Source organism: Micromys minutus, assembly GCF_963924665.1.
Source record: "Micromys minutus genome assembly, chromosome: 16".
NCBI classification, from domain to species: domain Eukaryota; kingdom Metazoa; phylum Chordata; class Mammalia; order Rodentia; family Muridae; genus Micromys; species Micromys minutus.
Genome location: NC_137985.1, coordinates 30,956,941 through 30,974,891, shown reverse-complemented (window position 1 = coordinate 30,974,891; position 17,951 = coordinate 30,956,941). Strand labels below are relative to the sequence as shown.

Here is a 17,951-nt window from a genome sequence, read left to right as displayed (position 1 = left end):
AATACAAATTATGCTGAATAAAAAGAACTTTTTTTGTATAAGACAGTGAAAACTTGAATCTTTTAAACATTAAAATTAGTCTTGAGCAAGGTAGAGGTTCTGGGAAAGCAAACAGTCATAACAAAAAACAACTAAATGAAAGGATTTAATTCCTTCATTTAGAACTTCATTCAAATGACATTTAATTATTTATGTAGCAAGTAAACTATTAACTAACTCAATCAGTTTTAAAACATAATTACTGAAGGACTTTAAAAGCATAAAACATAAGAAACATGTTCAGTTGCTTGGGGTATTTATGTCAGTGGAGCTGTAGATGAGGATTATCCATCACATCTGCACTCTGCATAGATGTATATGTTTGATGTGAGAAAGTTCATTTTTTTTTTTAATTTTTGTAGTCCAGCAGTGGGCAAGAAGTAGTTTTCCATATGTAAGAATGGAGTCTTGAATTTTTTTCTTAAGTCAATGAAAGCATGTGGTTTTATCATTTGAGAAGACTCTGTAATTACTTTTGAATCATCATAGCTAAAAGTCCTTAGCATATATTTTATTTGTTTTTAAACACTACGTTTTATGTATGTGGATGTCAGAAGAACTTGCAGGAGTCAATTTCCCCCTCACACTCAGTGGGTCTTGGGTATCAAACTAGGGTTCTTAGACTTGGTGCATTTACCCTCTGAGCTTTCTTGCTGGCCCCATGGTTTTCCATTTATAGAGATGGCTGTATGTCCTTTTCATGACCTCGTCCAACTGGTCATATTTCAGTGGCATTTCCCTGAGGGAAGGACCAGGGGATCAAAAGGTAAAACGATAGGAAAGTTTGATATCATCAGGTTTAGAACAAGCTGTGTTTTATGCCAAGCAAGTTTATCAAGAAGTACATCTTATATACTCTTTGCAGGGGATAGGGACAGGCCAGCACTGGCAGAGAATTAAACCAAATAAATCAATTGGCAAAGAGAGCACAGGATACCTCAGAAATAGTTGCCTTAGTATCTATAACCAGAGCCCGTCAGAGGGAAAAACCTGAATTCTCAGAAACTAAAACCTTAACTACTCTGAGAACCTGGCCCCAACCCCAGACCAGACCTTGTCAAGCCTGCTTCTGGACAAGGAAACAAAACAAGTGTTCTCTTTGTCTTTTTATTTTATCCTTTTATTAGGGACTCTGAGAAAGCCTTGGGTTGGCTTGGCTCCCAACATTTTTACCTAAAAAATAAAAGAAATGTCAAGTATTTATTTTATGAATAGATACTGGATGCTTTTCAAAAGGGTTAAATCATAGGAGAAAGCCAAAGTTTTAGTTGATTTTGATGGTCTATTAGCATTATTTCTTAATGATACGCCAAATTTATGTAAATATTAGTTCACAATTACTATACAATTTAGTCAGAATGTCCCAAATAGGAATAATTCCACAAATATATTTTTTTCTGTGGTTAAGACAATGACTATCCAACAGGCAGAGTTTCTCCAATGGGAAAACATAAAATGAAATCTGATCATAGGTTTTAAATGTCCTATTTTTTTACTAATATAAGATTCCATGATTTGTAAAGAATTATGCCCCAAACTCAAATAGTATGCAACATCAATGACCATTTATTCTGCAGAGAAACTACATGCAGGGATCTACCATACATCGGGATGGAAGATTCCCCCACCCCAATTTTTTTGTAGCATATTTTTATCTAATATTTTTTATCAATTTCCATTATGGAGCAATCTTTATATTTCCTTTATTTGATGGTCTATTGTTACTTTTATAGCACTAGAAAAAATCATTTTTTGAAGCAGGGTTTCTCTGTATAGACTTTGTTTTCCTGGAATTCCCTGTGTAGATCAGGATAGCCTTGAACTCAGAAATCTACCTGTCTTTGCCTCCTAAGTGCTGGAATTAAGGCATATTCCATCACTGCCTGGCTTAGAATATAATTTTAAACAAAAACCCAGCAGTAGTAGCTAAAACACATACACACACACACACACACACACACACACACACACACACACACACTCAGGTACACACACACACAAAATTCATTTATCTGGCATCTTAAATAATTAACAGTTTATAAATCCAAGAAAAAAATTAATAGCCTCTTTAAAAATCAGTTTAAATTTCTTTGTTAGAGGTTTAAGTGATTGAACCAGTCTCTTTGAAATAGTTTTTATTTTAAAAATATCATTTGCTTCTCATTAGGGTTTATGAGGCATCCAAAACAAGATAAAGCTTGACTTTTTTTTTTTCATTGCGAAAAAGTATTTTAAGAAAAAAAATTTAGTTGACAAAAAATTTAACAAGTTTCACTTAGCAAAATACACCCAAAAGGAATTCACAGTACAAAGAAAGCTTTAAGTCAAGGCCTAGCTAATTCCTACGTATTGTGTCTCAATTCTCAAAACTAACTTTTAAAAAGCTTAACTTTTTAAAGTTTAACTTTTAAACTTAATCTAAAGATTTTACATGAAAATATAAACTAGAATGAACATGAGAAATGCTTCTCTTTTGCATCAGGGGTCTAGCACCTTGAGTTTTCCAGAAAAGTACATGTCCTCAGTGTGTTCACTGTGGTGTGCTTAAAGATCCACTCAACATACTTAAACTACCTAACTCAGATAACATCACTCTTAATTATACTGCCAAAAATGTTAATTGAGAAAATCGGAAGAAAACAGTTTTAGTTTACTCAATATTACATGCTAGAAGAAAAGTTTGCATGAGAAACACTGAAGAGGTAATTTTTTTAAATCCAGATTTCACAAACTCATGATGCAAAGTGGGTCCCCCAGCTTCCTCTAGAGTTATAAACTGCTCTTGACTGCTTATTGGCTGCCTGTGAAATTTTCTGATTGAAATAACTCAGATGTTTCTACAATACTAATCATATCCACCCATGCTGTTCTGACCGCTGTAGCCAGCCCCGTAACAACCACTCGCTGATTGGCTCTCCAGGCCACTGTAAGTTTCCTGGGCAGCTGACACACCCATGCCCTGCATCACCTGGCTGCTATAAGCCCCATTGCTAGTTGAATTCAGGAAGAGTTCTATGTATCTGTGCTGCATGTTGGCCCTGTCCTTGGACATAGCTGCCACTGCTTCTTCATGAGTAGCAAACTCAGCATCAGCTTCTCCCGTCACTCTTCCATCGGGACCAATCTCAATATGAACTCTCACAGGGTTGAATAGAGAGAAGAAGTTGTTAATGACGTTCTCCGTTGCTTTGTAGGACAGCCCTCTCATGTGGACACAGTGACCGGTGGTGCTCTGCACTGTGAACTTGCTGTCTCCATATCTGTGGTCATATATTCCTGAGAGACAATAGCTGAGGTCTCTCCCAAATGGGTCAGTGGTGAAGCCATAGCCATCACTGAGGCCACTATATTTTTCATAGCTCCCATAGCCCGCACTATAGGCACCAGACCTCATCCTATCCAGGCCTGCTCGTTTCACAATGGATTTGCATACATTGTAGATTACTTAAAATAGTCACTTTCTATTACTAATTTTCCCTAACTTCCTAGCTTTACAAAACACTTCTGAGTTAGAACATTATAAATATATACTCTATTGAAATAATTCATATATAAATGCATGTACAATTACTATTTAAAGCATTTTTTTATCTTAACCTTGGCACAGTATTATGACATATATGTATGTGTGGTGTATATTATATAAAATGATGTATATATTACATGTCGATATTACTAGGACAGTGTTACACTTCGAAGTTAAATGATTTTAACCTAATAACTGATAATTTTAATGACATTTATCATGCTACAGTAAATAAAAACAATAAAGTTTGAATAATTACACATCACATACTGATGGAAGAGATAATAAAATTTTTAAAACATTTTGTGGAATAGTCATACATACAAGTAATATCTTTTGGTCAAATCTGTTCCATCTCCTGCCTTGCTAGACACTTCACTTCTAACAACCAGCAATCAGGAGAAAAGCAGAAGTTACGTTTAAGGTTTGGCTCTTAGCACCATCCAATTATGTTAATGTACAAATAACATTCCATCATGGACCCCAATCAGATGTATACCAGGTCAGATAACCCCTTCTGGACTCTATAAATACCTGCTTGACATTGGATTTGGGGCTGCACCCTGCTGCTGCTGTCAGAGACTGTGGTGTGGCCCAAGCCCTAGCTTGTAACAGAGACCCTAGTGTAATTGCATCAGAGTTGGCCCCTTGGTGATATTTTGGGGTAAACAGGCACAACAGTCCAAAACATATTATTAAGCTAAGATTATCTTTCCATTATCTATAAACTTTAAGACATCTTTGTAAGCCTTAAAGCTTACAAAGTTTAGAAAAGATATGGACCTGGGAAAATCTGTTTGTTTGTTTACTTTAAAGAGGCACTAGTGGCCAAAAATATTCTTTGAACCCTTAAAGTGTTTACATTTATATACATGTACAGACCATATGTAAAACACAGAGGTAAATCCTCTTCTATTACCTTGGAACAAAGATTTTAACACCTCAGGAAAGGGCTGTTATCCAAGAAGAGGAATCTCACCCTGGAGCAGGAGTAATCATCTCTCAAATCTGATGTCCTCCGTCAGTCTAGCCCATGTTGTAGACCCAGAATTGAGACAAGAATTTGTCCAGGGCACAAAATCTTGGCCAGAACTGTTTAATTATGTTTATCTTGTTCATGCATAATCATACAGGAGTTAGTATGTCTTTCTTTTTCTTTCTGCTTCCCAAGTACTGGGATTAAAGGTGTGTGCCACTCACCCAGCAAATGTGGAGCTCAACCAGCTTGATGAGATAGATTTTTTTATAAGTCAAGATTTTTTAGTGTTATATTTGTTAGAGCGTCTCTAATCTTCACTGTGAAAGGGAAATTTAACACAAAGATCATTAGGAAGCATGTATATAGGTAGCCAAGAATTAATAACAACCCTTATATCCAGCAGTTTCATATAAGACTATTTTGAGGGGCTGAGGAGATAGATTAGCAGTTAAGGACACTGACTCCTCTTACAGAGGTCCTGGGATCAGTTTCCACTACCTACATAGCAGCTCATGGTTTGTCCATTTTCAAAGGATTTGATGCCCTGTTCTTCTCTCCATGGTTATAGACACACAGGTGCTTCACAGGTAAATATGCAGGAAAATGCTCCTACACATGAAATAAAATTGAGAAATAATAAAAATTAGAAAAAATGTTTTGAAAATAAAATAATAGAATATTTGTTTTCCATGATTATAATACAAGTGAAATAAAATTTGTAATTAATATGTATTTATTTAGAACTTATTTTGAAGGAAATAACTACATAAAACGTGTAAAACAATAAATGGAATAGCTTAATAATATCTTTATCTTATGGCTAATGAATGTTATTTATAAAAACAATTAGATTTTAAGGATTTATAAAATACTTAGTACTTCAAAGACATAATTATAAAAGATTTTTAATGATTTGAAGTATCTGAGTATCCAAATAAACAATATCAGAAATGAAAAGGGATACATAACTACAAAAACTGAGGAAATAAAAATATTATCAAATTCTACTACAAAAGCCCATATTCAACAAAACTGGAAGGTCTGGATGAAATGGAAAATTTTCTAGACAGATACTCAGTAACAAGGCTAAATCAGGATCAGATAAATCATCTAAATATTCTGACAACCCGAAAACAAATAGAAACAGTTACTAAAGGTCTCCCAACCAAAAAACCATTCTTTTATTTTTGAGAATAGTTTTTGCTATCCTGTGTTTTTTGCTATTCCAACTAAATTTGCAAATTTCTCTTTCTAACTTTATGAAGAACTGAGTTGGAATTTTGATGGGGATTGCACTGAACCTGTAGATTGCTTTTGACAAGATGGCCATTTTTATTATGCTGATCCTGCCTATCCATAAGCATGGGTGATCTTTCCATCTTCTGAGATCATTTTAAAATTTTCTTCTTCAGAGACATGAATGCTGTTCTCTGCTACATTTGCAACTGGAGCCATGGGTCTCTCCATGTGTGCTTAATAGTTGGTGTTCTAGTCCATGGGGGTTCTGGTTGATAATGTTGTTCTTCCCATAAGGTTGCCAACCCTTTCAGCTCCGTTAGTCCTTTCTCTAGCTCTTTCATTGGGGTCCCTGTGTTCAGTCTGATGGTTAGCTGCAAGCATTCTCAACCATATCTGTATGACGCTGACAAAGTCTCTCAGGTAGTATCCATATCTGGTTCCTGCCAGTAAGCACTTCTTGGCATCAGCAATAGTGCTTGGGTTTGGTGGCTCATATGGGGTGGATCTCCAGGTAAGAGTCTCTGAATGATCTTTTCTACAATCCCTGCTCCTCTATTTGACCTTATTTCTTCCCCTGAGTGTTTTGTTCTCCCTTATAAGAAGGACCGAGGCAATCACAATCTGGCCTTCTTTTGTTTTGAGCTTCATAAGGTCTATGAATTGTTTCATAGCTATTCAGATTTTTGGGGCTAGTATCTACTTAGTAGTGACTACATACCATATATATATATATATATATATATATATATATATATATATATATATATTTTGTGACAAGGTTACTTTACTCAGGATGATATTCTCTAGTTCCATCCATTTGCCTAGGAATTTCATAAAGTCACTGTTTCTAATAGCTGAGTAGTACTCCATTGTGTAAATGTACCACAGTTTCTGTATCCATTCCTCTGTTTAAGGAAATCGAGGTTCTTTCCAGCTTATGACTATTATAAATAAGGCTGCTATGAACATGGTGGAGCATGTGTCCTTATATGTTGGAGCATCTTTTGGGTATATGCTCAGGAGTGGAATAGCTAGATCTTCAGGTAGTACTATGCCCAATTTTCTGAGCAACCACAAAACTAATTTACAGAGTGGTTGTACCAGCCTGCAATCACACCAAAAATGGAGAAATGTTCTTTCTCCACATCATTGTCAGCATCTGCTGTCATCTGAGTTTTTGATTTTTAGCTATTTTAAGTGTTTGAGGTGGAATCTCAGGGTTGTGTTGATTTGCATTTCTTTGATGACCTGGGATGTTGAGTATTTCTTTAGGAGCTTCTCAACCATTCAATATTCCTCAGTTGAGAATTCTCTGTTTAACTATGTACCCCATTTTTAATAGGATTATTTGATTCTCTGGAATTTAACTTTTGAGTTCTTTGTATATATTGAATATTAGCCCTCTATCAGATGTAGGATTGGTAAAGATTCTTTCCCAAACTGTTGGCTGACATTTTGTCTTCTTAACAGTGTCTTTAGCCTAACAGAAGCTTTGCAATTTTATGAGGTACAATTTGTTGATTCTTGATCTTAGAACATAAGTCATTGGTGTTCTGTTCAGGCAATTTTTTTTGTGCCTATGTGTTCTAAGCTCTTTCCTACTTTCTCTTTTAATAGTTTCAGTGTACCTGGTTTTAGGTAGATGTCTTTGATCCATTTGCACTTGAGCATTGTACAAGCAGATATGAATAGATTGATTTGCATTCTTCTGCATGCTGACTGCCAGTTGAACCAACAATATAGAAAAAGGCTGCCCTTTTTCTATTGAATGTTTTTATCTCCTTTGTCAAAGATCAAGTGTCCATAGGTGTGTGGGTTCATTTCTGGGTTTTCAGTTCTATTCCATTGATCTACCTGCCTGTCTCTGTACCAATACCAGGCAGGTTTTTTTAAAAATCACATTTGATCTGTAATACAGCTTGAGGTTAGGGATGGTGATTCCCCCAGATTTTTTTTTTTTTTTTTTTGAGAATTATTTTCACTACACTGGGTTTTTTGTTTTTTTGTTTTTTTGGTTTTTTTTTGTTATTCCAAATGAATTCTCAAATTGCTCTTTCTCACTCTATGAAGAATTGAGTTGAATTTTGATGGGAATTGCATCGAATTTGTAGATTGCTTTTAGCAATATGACCATTTTTATTATGTTGATCCTTCCAATCCTTGAGCATGGGATACCTTTACATCTTCTGAGGTCTTCTTCAATTTCCTTCTTCAGAGACTTGAAGTTCTTGTCATACAAATCTTTTACTTGCTTAGTTAGGTTCACAGCAATGTATTTCATATTGTTTGTGACTATTATGAAGGATGTCTTTTTCCTAATCTTTTTCTTAGCTTGTTTATCCTTTGAGTAGAGGGGAGGCTACTAATTTGTTTGAGTTAATTTTATATCCAGACACTTGGCTAAGTTGTATATCAGGTGTAGGAGTTCTGTGGTGGAATTTTTTGGGAGTCACTTAAGTTTACTATCATATCATCTGAAAATAGTGATATTTTGACTTCTTACTTTCCAATCTGTATCCCTTTGATATCCTTTTGTTGTCTAGTTGTTCCGTCTAGGACTTCCAGTACTATATTGAATAGGTAGGGAAAGAGTGGGAGTTAGCTGCCTAAACAAGTAAAATACCTTTAGGTATGCTTACATAGAAAAGGAAATCTCATGGGTCACTACCCAAAGATAGATTACTACAGGCAAAGAATGAATATTGAGAGTCAAAAAATTATCTTTCCCATGGTTAAGACCCTAAGTGGTTATCTGACACCATTTGGTCAGCTTTGAAATTATATAAATACAACTAAACAGAATGAGCAGATTACATTTATATGTGCAGAAAACTGACACTTATCAAAATTCAGACAAGGGTCTATATGTGCCTAGTCCAACTTCCGGGCATAAGGCTCAGGGGACATCATGAAAGAGATGGTGGATAAAATATAGCAAGTAACAATAACAAACAAAAATAAGCCATGATTCCAAGAGAGAACAAGGGATGCATGGGAGCAGTTGGAGGGTGAAAAGAAAAGAGGGTTTATAATAAAATTATATTTCAATTTAAAAAATGTAATAAAAGAGAAATGAAATGTGATACCAGAAATTAACTGAAACTATAAAATTATAAAATAAACAAGAAAGTCACAAACAACTTACAAGAAGAAGGAGGCATCTATTGAATGAATATAACTGAATGGGAAAGATAGTGGTTTCAAAGTGCTGAAAGTTGAAGGCTTGATCCCAGGTCAGCAAAGGAACAGAGGAATTTCTAGTGGTGTTGCAAATACTCTGAATTTAATGGTGATAATTATGAACAGGCTTATATTTGCTGGACTGTAAAAAATAAGGGGCAAAATTCATACATTTTACTGTGTGTAAATGATACTATGATGACCTTATTTTGTGTTATTTTTATTACATTAAGTGAGCATATATGTGTGTGTGCATTATGTGAGGATGGAACACATTCTTGCTATTCCAGTCTTGTAAAAATCAGAGGAGAACTTTGCAGAACTCAGTTTTCTTCTTCCATCATATGAGACCCAGGGGTTGAACTCAGACTATCAGAACTGATAGCAAAGTACTTTTACCCAATTAACCATCCCACTGGCCTCCTAATTATTATTTAGAAAACTAAGCGCTGATGAGATGACCTAATGTATAAATTAGCTAATGTCTAAACCTGAATATCTTAATATCAATTTCTCAGGACCAGTATGATATATGGATATTATTATCTTCTTTAATTTCACTTTTGACCTCTAAATATGGGCAGATGAATGTACAAAAACACACATTAACAAATAAATAAGTGCAAAACAAATTTAATTGAACATAATAAAATATACTGATCAGTGAAACCAATTTAATAAGGCATATAATGCATTGCAAAGCATCTAACAGAAAACAAAAGTATTCATATAGCATAGGATCAATATTATTGTATATTATTTAGAAAGCAGGTGTGGAACTAAGGACATGGTTCAGTAGAAGACTTGATGACCTGCTCCAGTGCCATGACTCAATGAACATCTCTGAAAAAACATAACGTTTTCAATATTTTTAAGTTAATAAATAATAGGTAGATTTCTTTAATATGTACAAACACATATTATAACTTGACAAAATTCAAACACTTTGAAATATCTACTTCAAGGTGTAAACAAATTGTGTCTTGAGGAGGGATCAGTAGCAGTGTTTCCTATGGGCAGAACTGAGTACATTCTTTTTTGAAATTGAATATAAAATCTACTGAAAAATATAACAATAAATATCCCAAACAACCCTAACTTCAAAAACTATGGGGTTTACTAAAAGTGAAGCTAAACTGCAATCTCTCCAGGACAAAGAAAAACATGAACACGTGAACTGAGGGGAGATGGACACTGTGGTGCAGGAGCACCTTCACCTCTGGTCGATGTCTCAACCGAGTCACTTGATGACAGATGTCTGAGAGATTCCACAAAGACACTTCCGGGAGAGTCTGTGAGCACATTTTCTGTAGCGATTAGCATGTGTGATCTCTGTCCTAATGTGTGGTTTAAGACTTGACACAGTGTTAAAAGATGTCGTGGGGGAGAATCTAACTGAAGGAAGTAGATAATAAGGGACCGTTTTTTGGGAGCTGTATCTTGTCTTGGTCACCCTCCATTTTATTCAGTTGTGCTCCCCACAGGCCATGACTTGGAACTCTCTTTTACTGTGTCCTCCCATCATAGAGGAAATATTGAAACCATGAGAGAAAACTAATCTTCTTTCTTTTATTGTTTTACATAGGTCACAGCAGTGAGAATCTACCTAACATATGCCCCACATTCTATGAATAAGAGTGAAGTGAGATGCTGGAGCTCTTGTTTGCTGGCCTGCCTGGCAGAAAAGGCATCACTAAAGTGAAGGTTCATTAAAGGTAGGTGTCAGATCTGTCATATTCACAGGGAAACCAAACCCCAACTGCAGCATTTATTGGTCATGACAATTTACTGTACAAAAAGGTAACAATAAAGAGAGGAGGGAGTAAAGAATGCCTAATATGTCAGTAAATGCTGAAAGAAGAATGCATGGAAAAATGAAAGAAAGCCAGAATCCTAGAAATGGAAGGTGACAATTCAACTGTCAAAATATAAATCCCTGATTCTGGGTAAAGACAAGTGAGAGAGTCTTGGCAGTGCTGGACATTGATGGCCCAACATTATGAGACTACAGAGTACAAGGAAGGAATAAGGGCTTACCTAAGTAGAACAGGGCAGGCAAGGGCTTTTAAAACTTGTTACACAAATTTTTGTTATCACAACATCTATATTCCTTTATCTCATTTTTAGTGGTCTTGGTATAATTGAAGCATGATCCAAGACATCCCTGGAAGCCAGATTGAAATTTTCCATCTGAAGAGGAAAAAAGGAAAAGAGATAAAATATACATGTTTTTGGGAAGAATTTGTGACTTGGTCAATGAGAAAAACCAGGCTTCAAGGTAGAATCATTTGTCTATTAATGTTACACACAGGTAATATTTCATTCACAAAAGTGCTAAGTGGAATTTTAGACTAAAAATTTTGTCAACTCTGATTATATTCACTGAGAAATCCCAAGGGCCACCAAGAGACCACCCAAAATTATTCTTTTCTTATTATTAGTTTGTTTGTCTGATCTACAATTATTGGCAACCAACACCAGAAGTAGAGGAACCCTTTTCTACTTTCACACAGCAACAGCTTCTCCCACACTCAGCATCTTTGCCAAAGATCACAGATTGTTTTAACTCTCACAAGTGAGAAAGAATACCCTGAGACATCCAAGGTCTTACATACCTTTATAGAGTAGCAATAAAGCACACTTCATATTATATTTAGTCTCACAGAAGGTTTCTCTTGTCGCACAAATCCCGGAAGACTTCAAACTTAAACAGCGGACACATGTCAGTGCTGGAAGGGCAAAACCAAGTATAAGAGACATATTCAGCATCCAGCTTCAAGCATCACACAAAAGCTGAGACCATGGCCCTGACTGAGAAGAAAATGTGTTCAGAGAAGGTATTTACTTCCATGACCTTGGACTCTGAAAGGGAATGGCTTCAGTAGAACAAAAAAGTATTCCCACCTCCAAATCCTGGTAATGCACAGACTGTAAGAATAAAAATCAAAGATCTGATTCAGGCTGCCAGTGCCAGTTACACAGGGTTAGGCAAATGCCACACTCCCCATTTTCTCATTACTGTCATCCTATCAAGGACTTTCCTTGCTCAACGTTTAGCCTACACTTACAGCCATGAACAATTAAGCTAAAGAGAAACGGAAAATGTTGCAATATGATGGGACTAAAGCCAGGGAATACAAGTAAAGACCAAAAGCAGGAAAATAAATATTGGGGGACAATAAAAGACTATAGTGGTCATATCAAAGGCAATGGGGAGAAGGAGAATGAACAAGTATAGGAGTGAAGGACTCAAAGATCATGTCTAAACACAGTCATGTCCTATCTTCTGCTGCTCATTTCCCCAAATCACAACACACTGTGATACTTATATGTCTGCCTACCAACACCACTTATTAGGATCTCACCTTGCAGAAAGCCCACCAGCAAAAAGATGACCAATAGGAGCAGTAAGAGATACTTTCCCATCACAGTTGCAGCCTAGGACCACAGAGCAGCAGAGAACAAGGCAGAGCACTCAGAGGACTCAAAAAGACCAACATATATATAAGCACAAGGAAGGAGGGGCACCTAGTAGGATGCCAAGCCATGGACTTAGCAGATAGCCTTCAGAAAAACCATATCACACCATCATCACTGGCTCTGTTCTTCATCAGTTGGCCATGTTCTTCTGGCTTTTTTTCCAAGTATTTAATATCAGATAGTGATCTATGACTGAAAGATTCAAGGAACTGTGACCTCTGGTAGCTGATAAATCTGGAGGAACCAGGGCCAATGTCTAATCTAGAATAGATATAGAAAGAGAGTTAGAAAAAGATTTAACCTCATAAATGAAGCCAACTACATGGGTCAAGAGTGGTCCTCAAAAACATAGGAGGCAGAAATAATGATCTAGATTAGGAAACATGTTATAATTAAAACATTTTAAAAAATGAAGAAAGAAAAAGAAAAGAGTTTTGAAAGTTACAACAACAAAATAGTCCAATCACATAAAAAGGCAAGTGCATCAGAATAATTCCAGATTATCCTACAGTAATTTTTAAAGACAGAAGGACATGGAAAGATATTTTCCAGCTTCTAATAAGTGAAAGCTATTGTGCTAAACCAAACTATCTATTAAAATTGGAGGAGAAACACACTTTTCAATGATAAAAATCTAACTAAAGGTATTTGTGACCTCTAAACCAGCTCTACATAAGTTACTGGAATATTTCACTCTGAGGAGAAGGATAAACACACCCATGTAGTTACAAAAAATGAACAATGCCAGAATATTTAATCAAAATATATGTAAGAAAACACAAAAATAAACAATGACAAAAATATAAGTTAATACATATATAAAATCATTTAATATTAATAGTATCAATTCCTCAATAAAAAGATACAGGCAATTAGATCTGATTAGGAAACAAGGTCTTTATCATTGTTTACTCCAGGGGGCAAATCTCAGTATAAATGATTGACACAACCTTAAAGTAAAAATATTTAAAAAAAAGAACTCCAAATGCCATGCCTTAAATGGCTTGGTTCTGTAAACCTTACTGGGGTCACCTGGGAATAAAGAAAGGACAAGCATACATGCAGAAAATCTGAGATCAAGTGGGTTGTACTCACTCTGATGAAAGGCACTACTACACTATCAGGAAACTCAGTGTGCTAATGTATAGAAGGAGGAGGGTTAGCTACTTTCTGTGAGATAATATGATAGTATATCTAAGTGATCCCAAAAATTCCACCAGAGGACTACAGCTGATAAACAACTTCAGCAAAATGGCTGTATATAAAATTAACTTAAACAAATCAGCAGCCTTCCTCTACTCAAAATCAAAGGATAAACAGGCTGAGAAAGAAATTAGGGAAACTTTTATTTATTTTTTTGTTCAGCTTCATATGGTCTGTGAGTTGTTTCTTGGATATTCAGAGCTTTCTGGAGCTAGTATCCAATTATCAGTGACTGCATATTATGTCTGTTCTTTTGTTACTTGGTTACCTCACTCAAGATGATATTCTCTAGATCCATCTCCTTGCCTAGGAATTTTGTAAGGTCACTGTTTCTAATAGCTGAGTAGTACTCCAGTGTGTACCACACTTTCTGTATCCATTCATCTACTGAAGGACATCTCATAGTGTGCTACACCTAGACCTTAAATCTCTAATAATTCAAGAACTAAGAATGAGTTCTTGTGACAATTCTTGGTATTTAAAAATCATTATGTTTAATCTTTACACACTAAGAAAATTTTGACTATTTTCATGTTACATTTTGTTTTACATGTACTTTAGGCTCATTGTAACTAGTAAAATTTCTTTTTTTCTGAACAACTTTATTTTAAAAAACAAATATAAAAGAACAAATTTTAAGCATTTTTGCATAAATGTATAAAATACATTTTTGTCAGTGCTTGGCTTTTTTTTTTTCAAACTTTGATAGTGTGCATTAAGGTCTCACTAGTTAGAATGAGCAAAAAGTGCATGTAAAACAGGATGTAACCCGGAATTAGTCAAAGTTTTCTTGGTGTGTAAAGATTGAGCATAATTTTTTTTTGAACTTCACACAGTCTGTGAGTTGTTTCTGGGGTGTTCAGAGCTTTCTGGGGTTAGTATCCCATTATCAGTGACTGCATATTATGTCTGTTCTTTTGTGACTGGGTTATCTCATTCAGGATGATATTCTCTAGATGCAACCATTTTCTTAAGAATTTCATTAAGTCATTGTTTGTGATAGCTGTGTAGTACTCCATTGTGTAAATGTACCACAATTTTTGTATCCATTCATCTACTGAAGGACATCTGGGTTCTTTCCAGCTTCTGGCTATTATAAATAGAACTGCTATGAACATTGTGGTGCATGCGCCTTTGTTGTATATTGGAGTGTCTCTGGGGTAAATGCCCAGAAGTGGAATAGCTGGATCTTCAGGTAGTACTATGTCCAATTTTCTGAGGAATCACCAGACTGATTTCCAGAGTGGTTGTATCAATTTACAACCCCACCAACAGTGGATAAGTGTTCCACTTTCTCCACATCCTCACCAGCATCTATTGTCATCTGAGTTTTGGATCTTGGCCAATCTGACTGGTATGAGGTAGAATCTCAGGGTTGTTTTGATTTGCATTTCCCTGATGGCTAAGGATGTCGAGCACTTCCTTAAATGTTTCTCAGCCATTCGATATTCCTAAATTGAGAACATTTTGTTTAGCTCTGTACCCCATTTTTTTTCTTGGTTCTAGATTTATTATAAATAATAAAAGTTCAGCAAAACAAAACAAAACAAAAAAACCAAAACAGTAAAACGCAAACAAAAATATAGCAAATTAATGACAGAAGACTAATAGTTAAGTTTGGTTATTGAGTACAGCTTTCATCCCAGCATTCTTAAGTTATTTAAAGAATACCAGTATTAAAAAGAATGTTCAGTTTGGTTTTCTCTTTAACTAAACTGAAAATTGTTTCAGAATGGAAAAAAAAAATAGCTCCCCAACCCTCACCCACTCTGTTTCTGGCTAGTCATCATGAACTAAGGAACTTAATAGGCATTTGAAATCTCATTATTTCCTTAGAGTCCAAAGGTCCATACAGTAGTCTACTGAGCTGTGTAGCTCTTTATTTGATCATGGTTGTTGGGCATTATGTCCGGTATTGTGTGTTCATTGAGGAGGTACAGAGCCAAAATCAAACCAGACTTAACAAAGAATTTCAACAGTTACGTTGGGAATATGCAGAGGACCATAGTCTGCCCTCAGATGCACACCCAGAATTTCCATTGACGTCAGTACTTTCTGCTCACACGTATCCAAGGGTTGGCGCTGGCCCTTAGATACTAAACTAAATAATTCCCTGTGTGGGGAAGCCAGAAAGCATCACAGATCAGCTGAGAGGGACAAGCTATTAACTGTGAGAGGGACGCTTGTCTGTAGTTATTCCTACCTTGATAAATTCACATGGCCCAGGGACACAAACTGATTTGTTGTCTGTTTTAGAAAGGCTTCAAAAACCCAGACCATATGTGATACACTTTGGAAGTGAATGGTTTTGACTGCTAACAGAAGTGTGTGGGCTCAGGATGATGAGAAAAATAATCCAGGTCAGGTGAGCACCTGCTATGAATGAATGTTTTGGGTTGCCAACAAACAGTAATTACATCCAAAAAAATTATCAGAGTAGAACCTGTAAAGACAGACCAGAATATGAACTGCCTCAGTCTATGCTGCTTGACACACATAAAATACATTAAAAAATAACAAGATCAGCTGGGCGCGGTGGCAAAGACCTTTAATCCCAGCCCTCGGGAAAGAGAGACAGGCAGATCTCTGTGAGTTTGAGGCCAGCCTGGTTTACATAATGAGTTCTAAGACAACAAGGGCTACACAGAGATACCTTGTCTTGAAAATAATAATGATAATGATAACAATAATAATAAATTATTTGTTGTTATTATTAATAGAAAAGCACAAACTCTACAGTGAGGAAGAAAAGTTCTTTCTATTTTACAATTTTCCCTCAGCTCAAAGAATACTTCTAAGCAACAAGTTTTTGTTATACCTCTAACACTGCTAGAGCATTCCCCTTACTTCCAACATCTTTCTTCTATGTCACCCTTTACTTGGCCTGTGCATTGCTTCAAGAAGGGAAAGAAGAGAGCGACAAGACAGACCCAGCAATCTCCACATGCATCCTAAGTGAGTACAAGTATGCTCTACTTCTGTCCAGTCAACAGAGAAGGAACCAGAGGACACTCTTATGGGGTATAGCCATGTAAGCACAATCTTGAATCTTGAAAGGAAAAGAAACCTGATATTTATTTATACCAACTGTTCATTTGAGAACCAAGAAATTAGTCTAAAGAAATCATTTGCTATGGCATGTGTGGTGGTAAATGCCTTTAATTCCAGTGCCCAAGAGGCAGAGACAGACAGATCTATGAGTTCAAGGTTAGCCTGGTCTACAGAGCTAGTTCCAAGACAGTCAAAGCTACAAGAGAAACCTTATCTCAAATCATTTGTCCAACAATATTTGTCCAAACATATACATCGTGGCTAATACCAAGGCCCAAGTTTCTAGTTCAGCATCACAGTTTACTATGCTGGTGCTAGCTGCATGATGGTTCTAGAAATCTACATCACCTCATGTCTCTTTAAGTAGGGGGAAACTTCAGGAAGACATGACCTAAAAGCTCTTTATGCTGTGTACCATCCAAAGATTTTTCTATCCTTTTTTTTTTTTTCCACTTAAATACCATTCAGTGTCCATTACAGGGGATCGCACACCTACATATGCAACACGACAAGCTTCCTGAGGAACGTCTTCCTCATCAGAGTACTACATTAACTGAGGACCAGGTCGGCTGCGATGGATCGGGATGCAGCACTGTAGCCAAGTCCTCGCCAAGCAGTGGGCATCCCTGGGCTCAGTCACATGCATGAGCCTTAGGTACCACACGTTTATCTTCTATTTTCTAATGCTGATATTAAAGAAATGGCTGAAATTATATGCTGATGAATTGAAGTTAATAAAAAAATACACTGAAATGTAAAGTGATTTTTGAAGGAAAATGTAAATTTTGATATTCAGAACAAAAGTTGTTCACAGCTATTTGATCTTCTGCCTTAGCACTCAATGTACAATATGTTCTGCCATCGCCAGACACCTCAGTGCTCTCTGGTATCCACTTGCCCAGTTCTCCATTCACAGATACACCTGACCTGGATTATTTTTCTCATCAACCATTTTTTTTTAATGACACTTCTTGTAGCCTTTTATTCTTATGAAAGAGAGAAATGTCAAGGAAATCAAGCTTACATCAGACAGATTATATATAAAATTTCCCCCAGGGGGACCACGTCATCACCCATTTTTTAATAGGGTTGTTTGATTCTCTGGTGTCTATCTTTTTGAGTTCTTTGTATACCTTGGATATTAGGCCTCTATCTGATGTGGAGTTGGTAAAGATCTTTTCCCACTCTGTTGGCTGCCATTTTGTTTTCTTGACAGTGTCCTTAGCATTACAGAAACTTTGGAACCTCATTAAA

General features: G+C 36.1%; 2 protein-coding genes across 2 annotated transcripts; both read right to left on the bottom strand.

The window, feature by feature from the left end:
- Positions 1-2,884: 2,884 nt before the first annotated feature.
- Positions 2,885-10,286, bottom strand: LOC308431177 (heterogeneous nuclear ribonucleoprotein F-like; the record flags this gene model as incomplete). The annotated part of the gene is made up of 2 exons (XM_080930544.1): positions 2,885-3,483; positions 10,181-10,286. 2 exons carry the CDS (start codon positions 10,284-10,286, stop codon positions 2,885-2,887), a joined length of 705 nt encoding a protein of 234 aa, XP_080786670.1.
- Positions 10,287-11,028: 742 nt separating this feature from the next.
- LOC308431176 (prostate and testis expressed protein 14-like) lies at positions 11,029-12,389 on the bottom strand (the record flags this gene model as incomplete). The annotated part of the gene is made up of 3 exons (XM_080930543.1): positions 11,029-11,153; positions 11,579-11,692; positions 12,329-12,389. 3 exons carry the CDS (start codon positions 12,387-12,389, stop codon positions 11,029-11,031), a joined length of 300 nt encoding a protein of 99 aa, XP_080786669.1.
- Between the last annotated feature and the right edge of the window lie 5,562 nt (positions 12,390-17,951).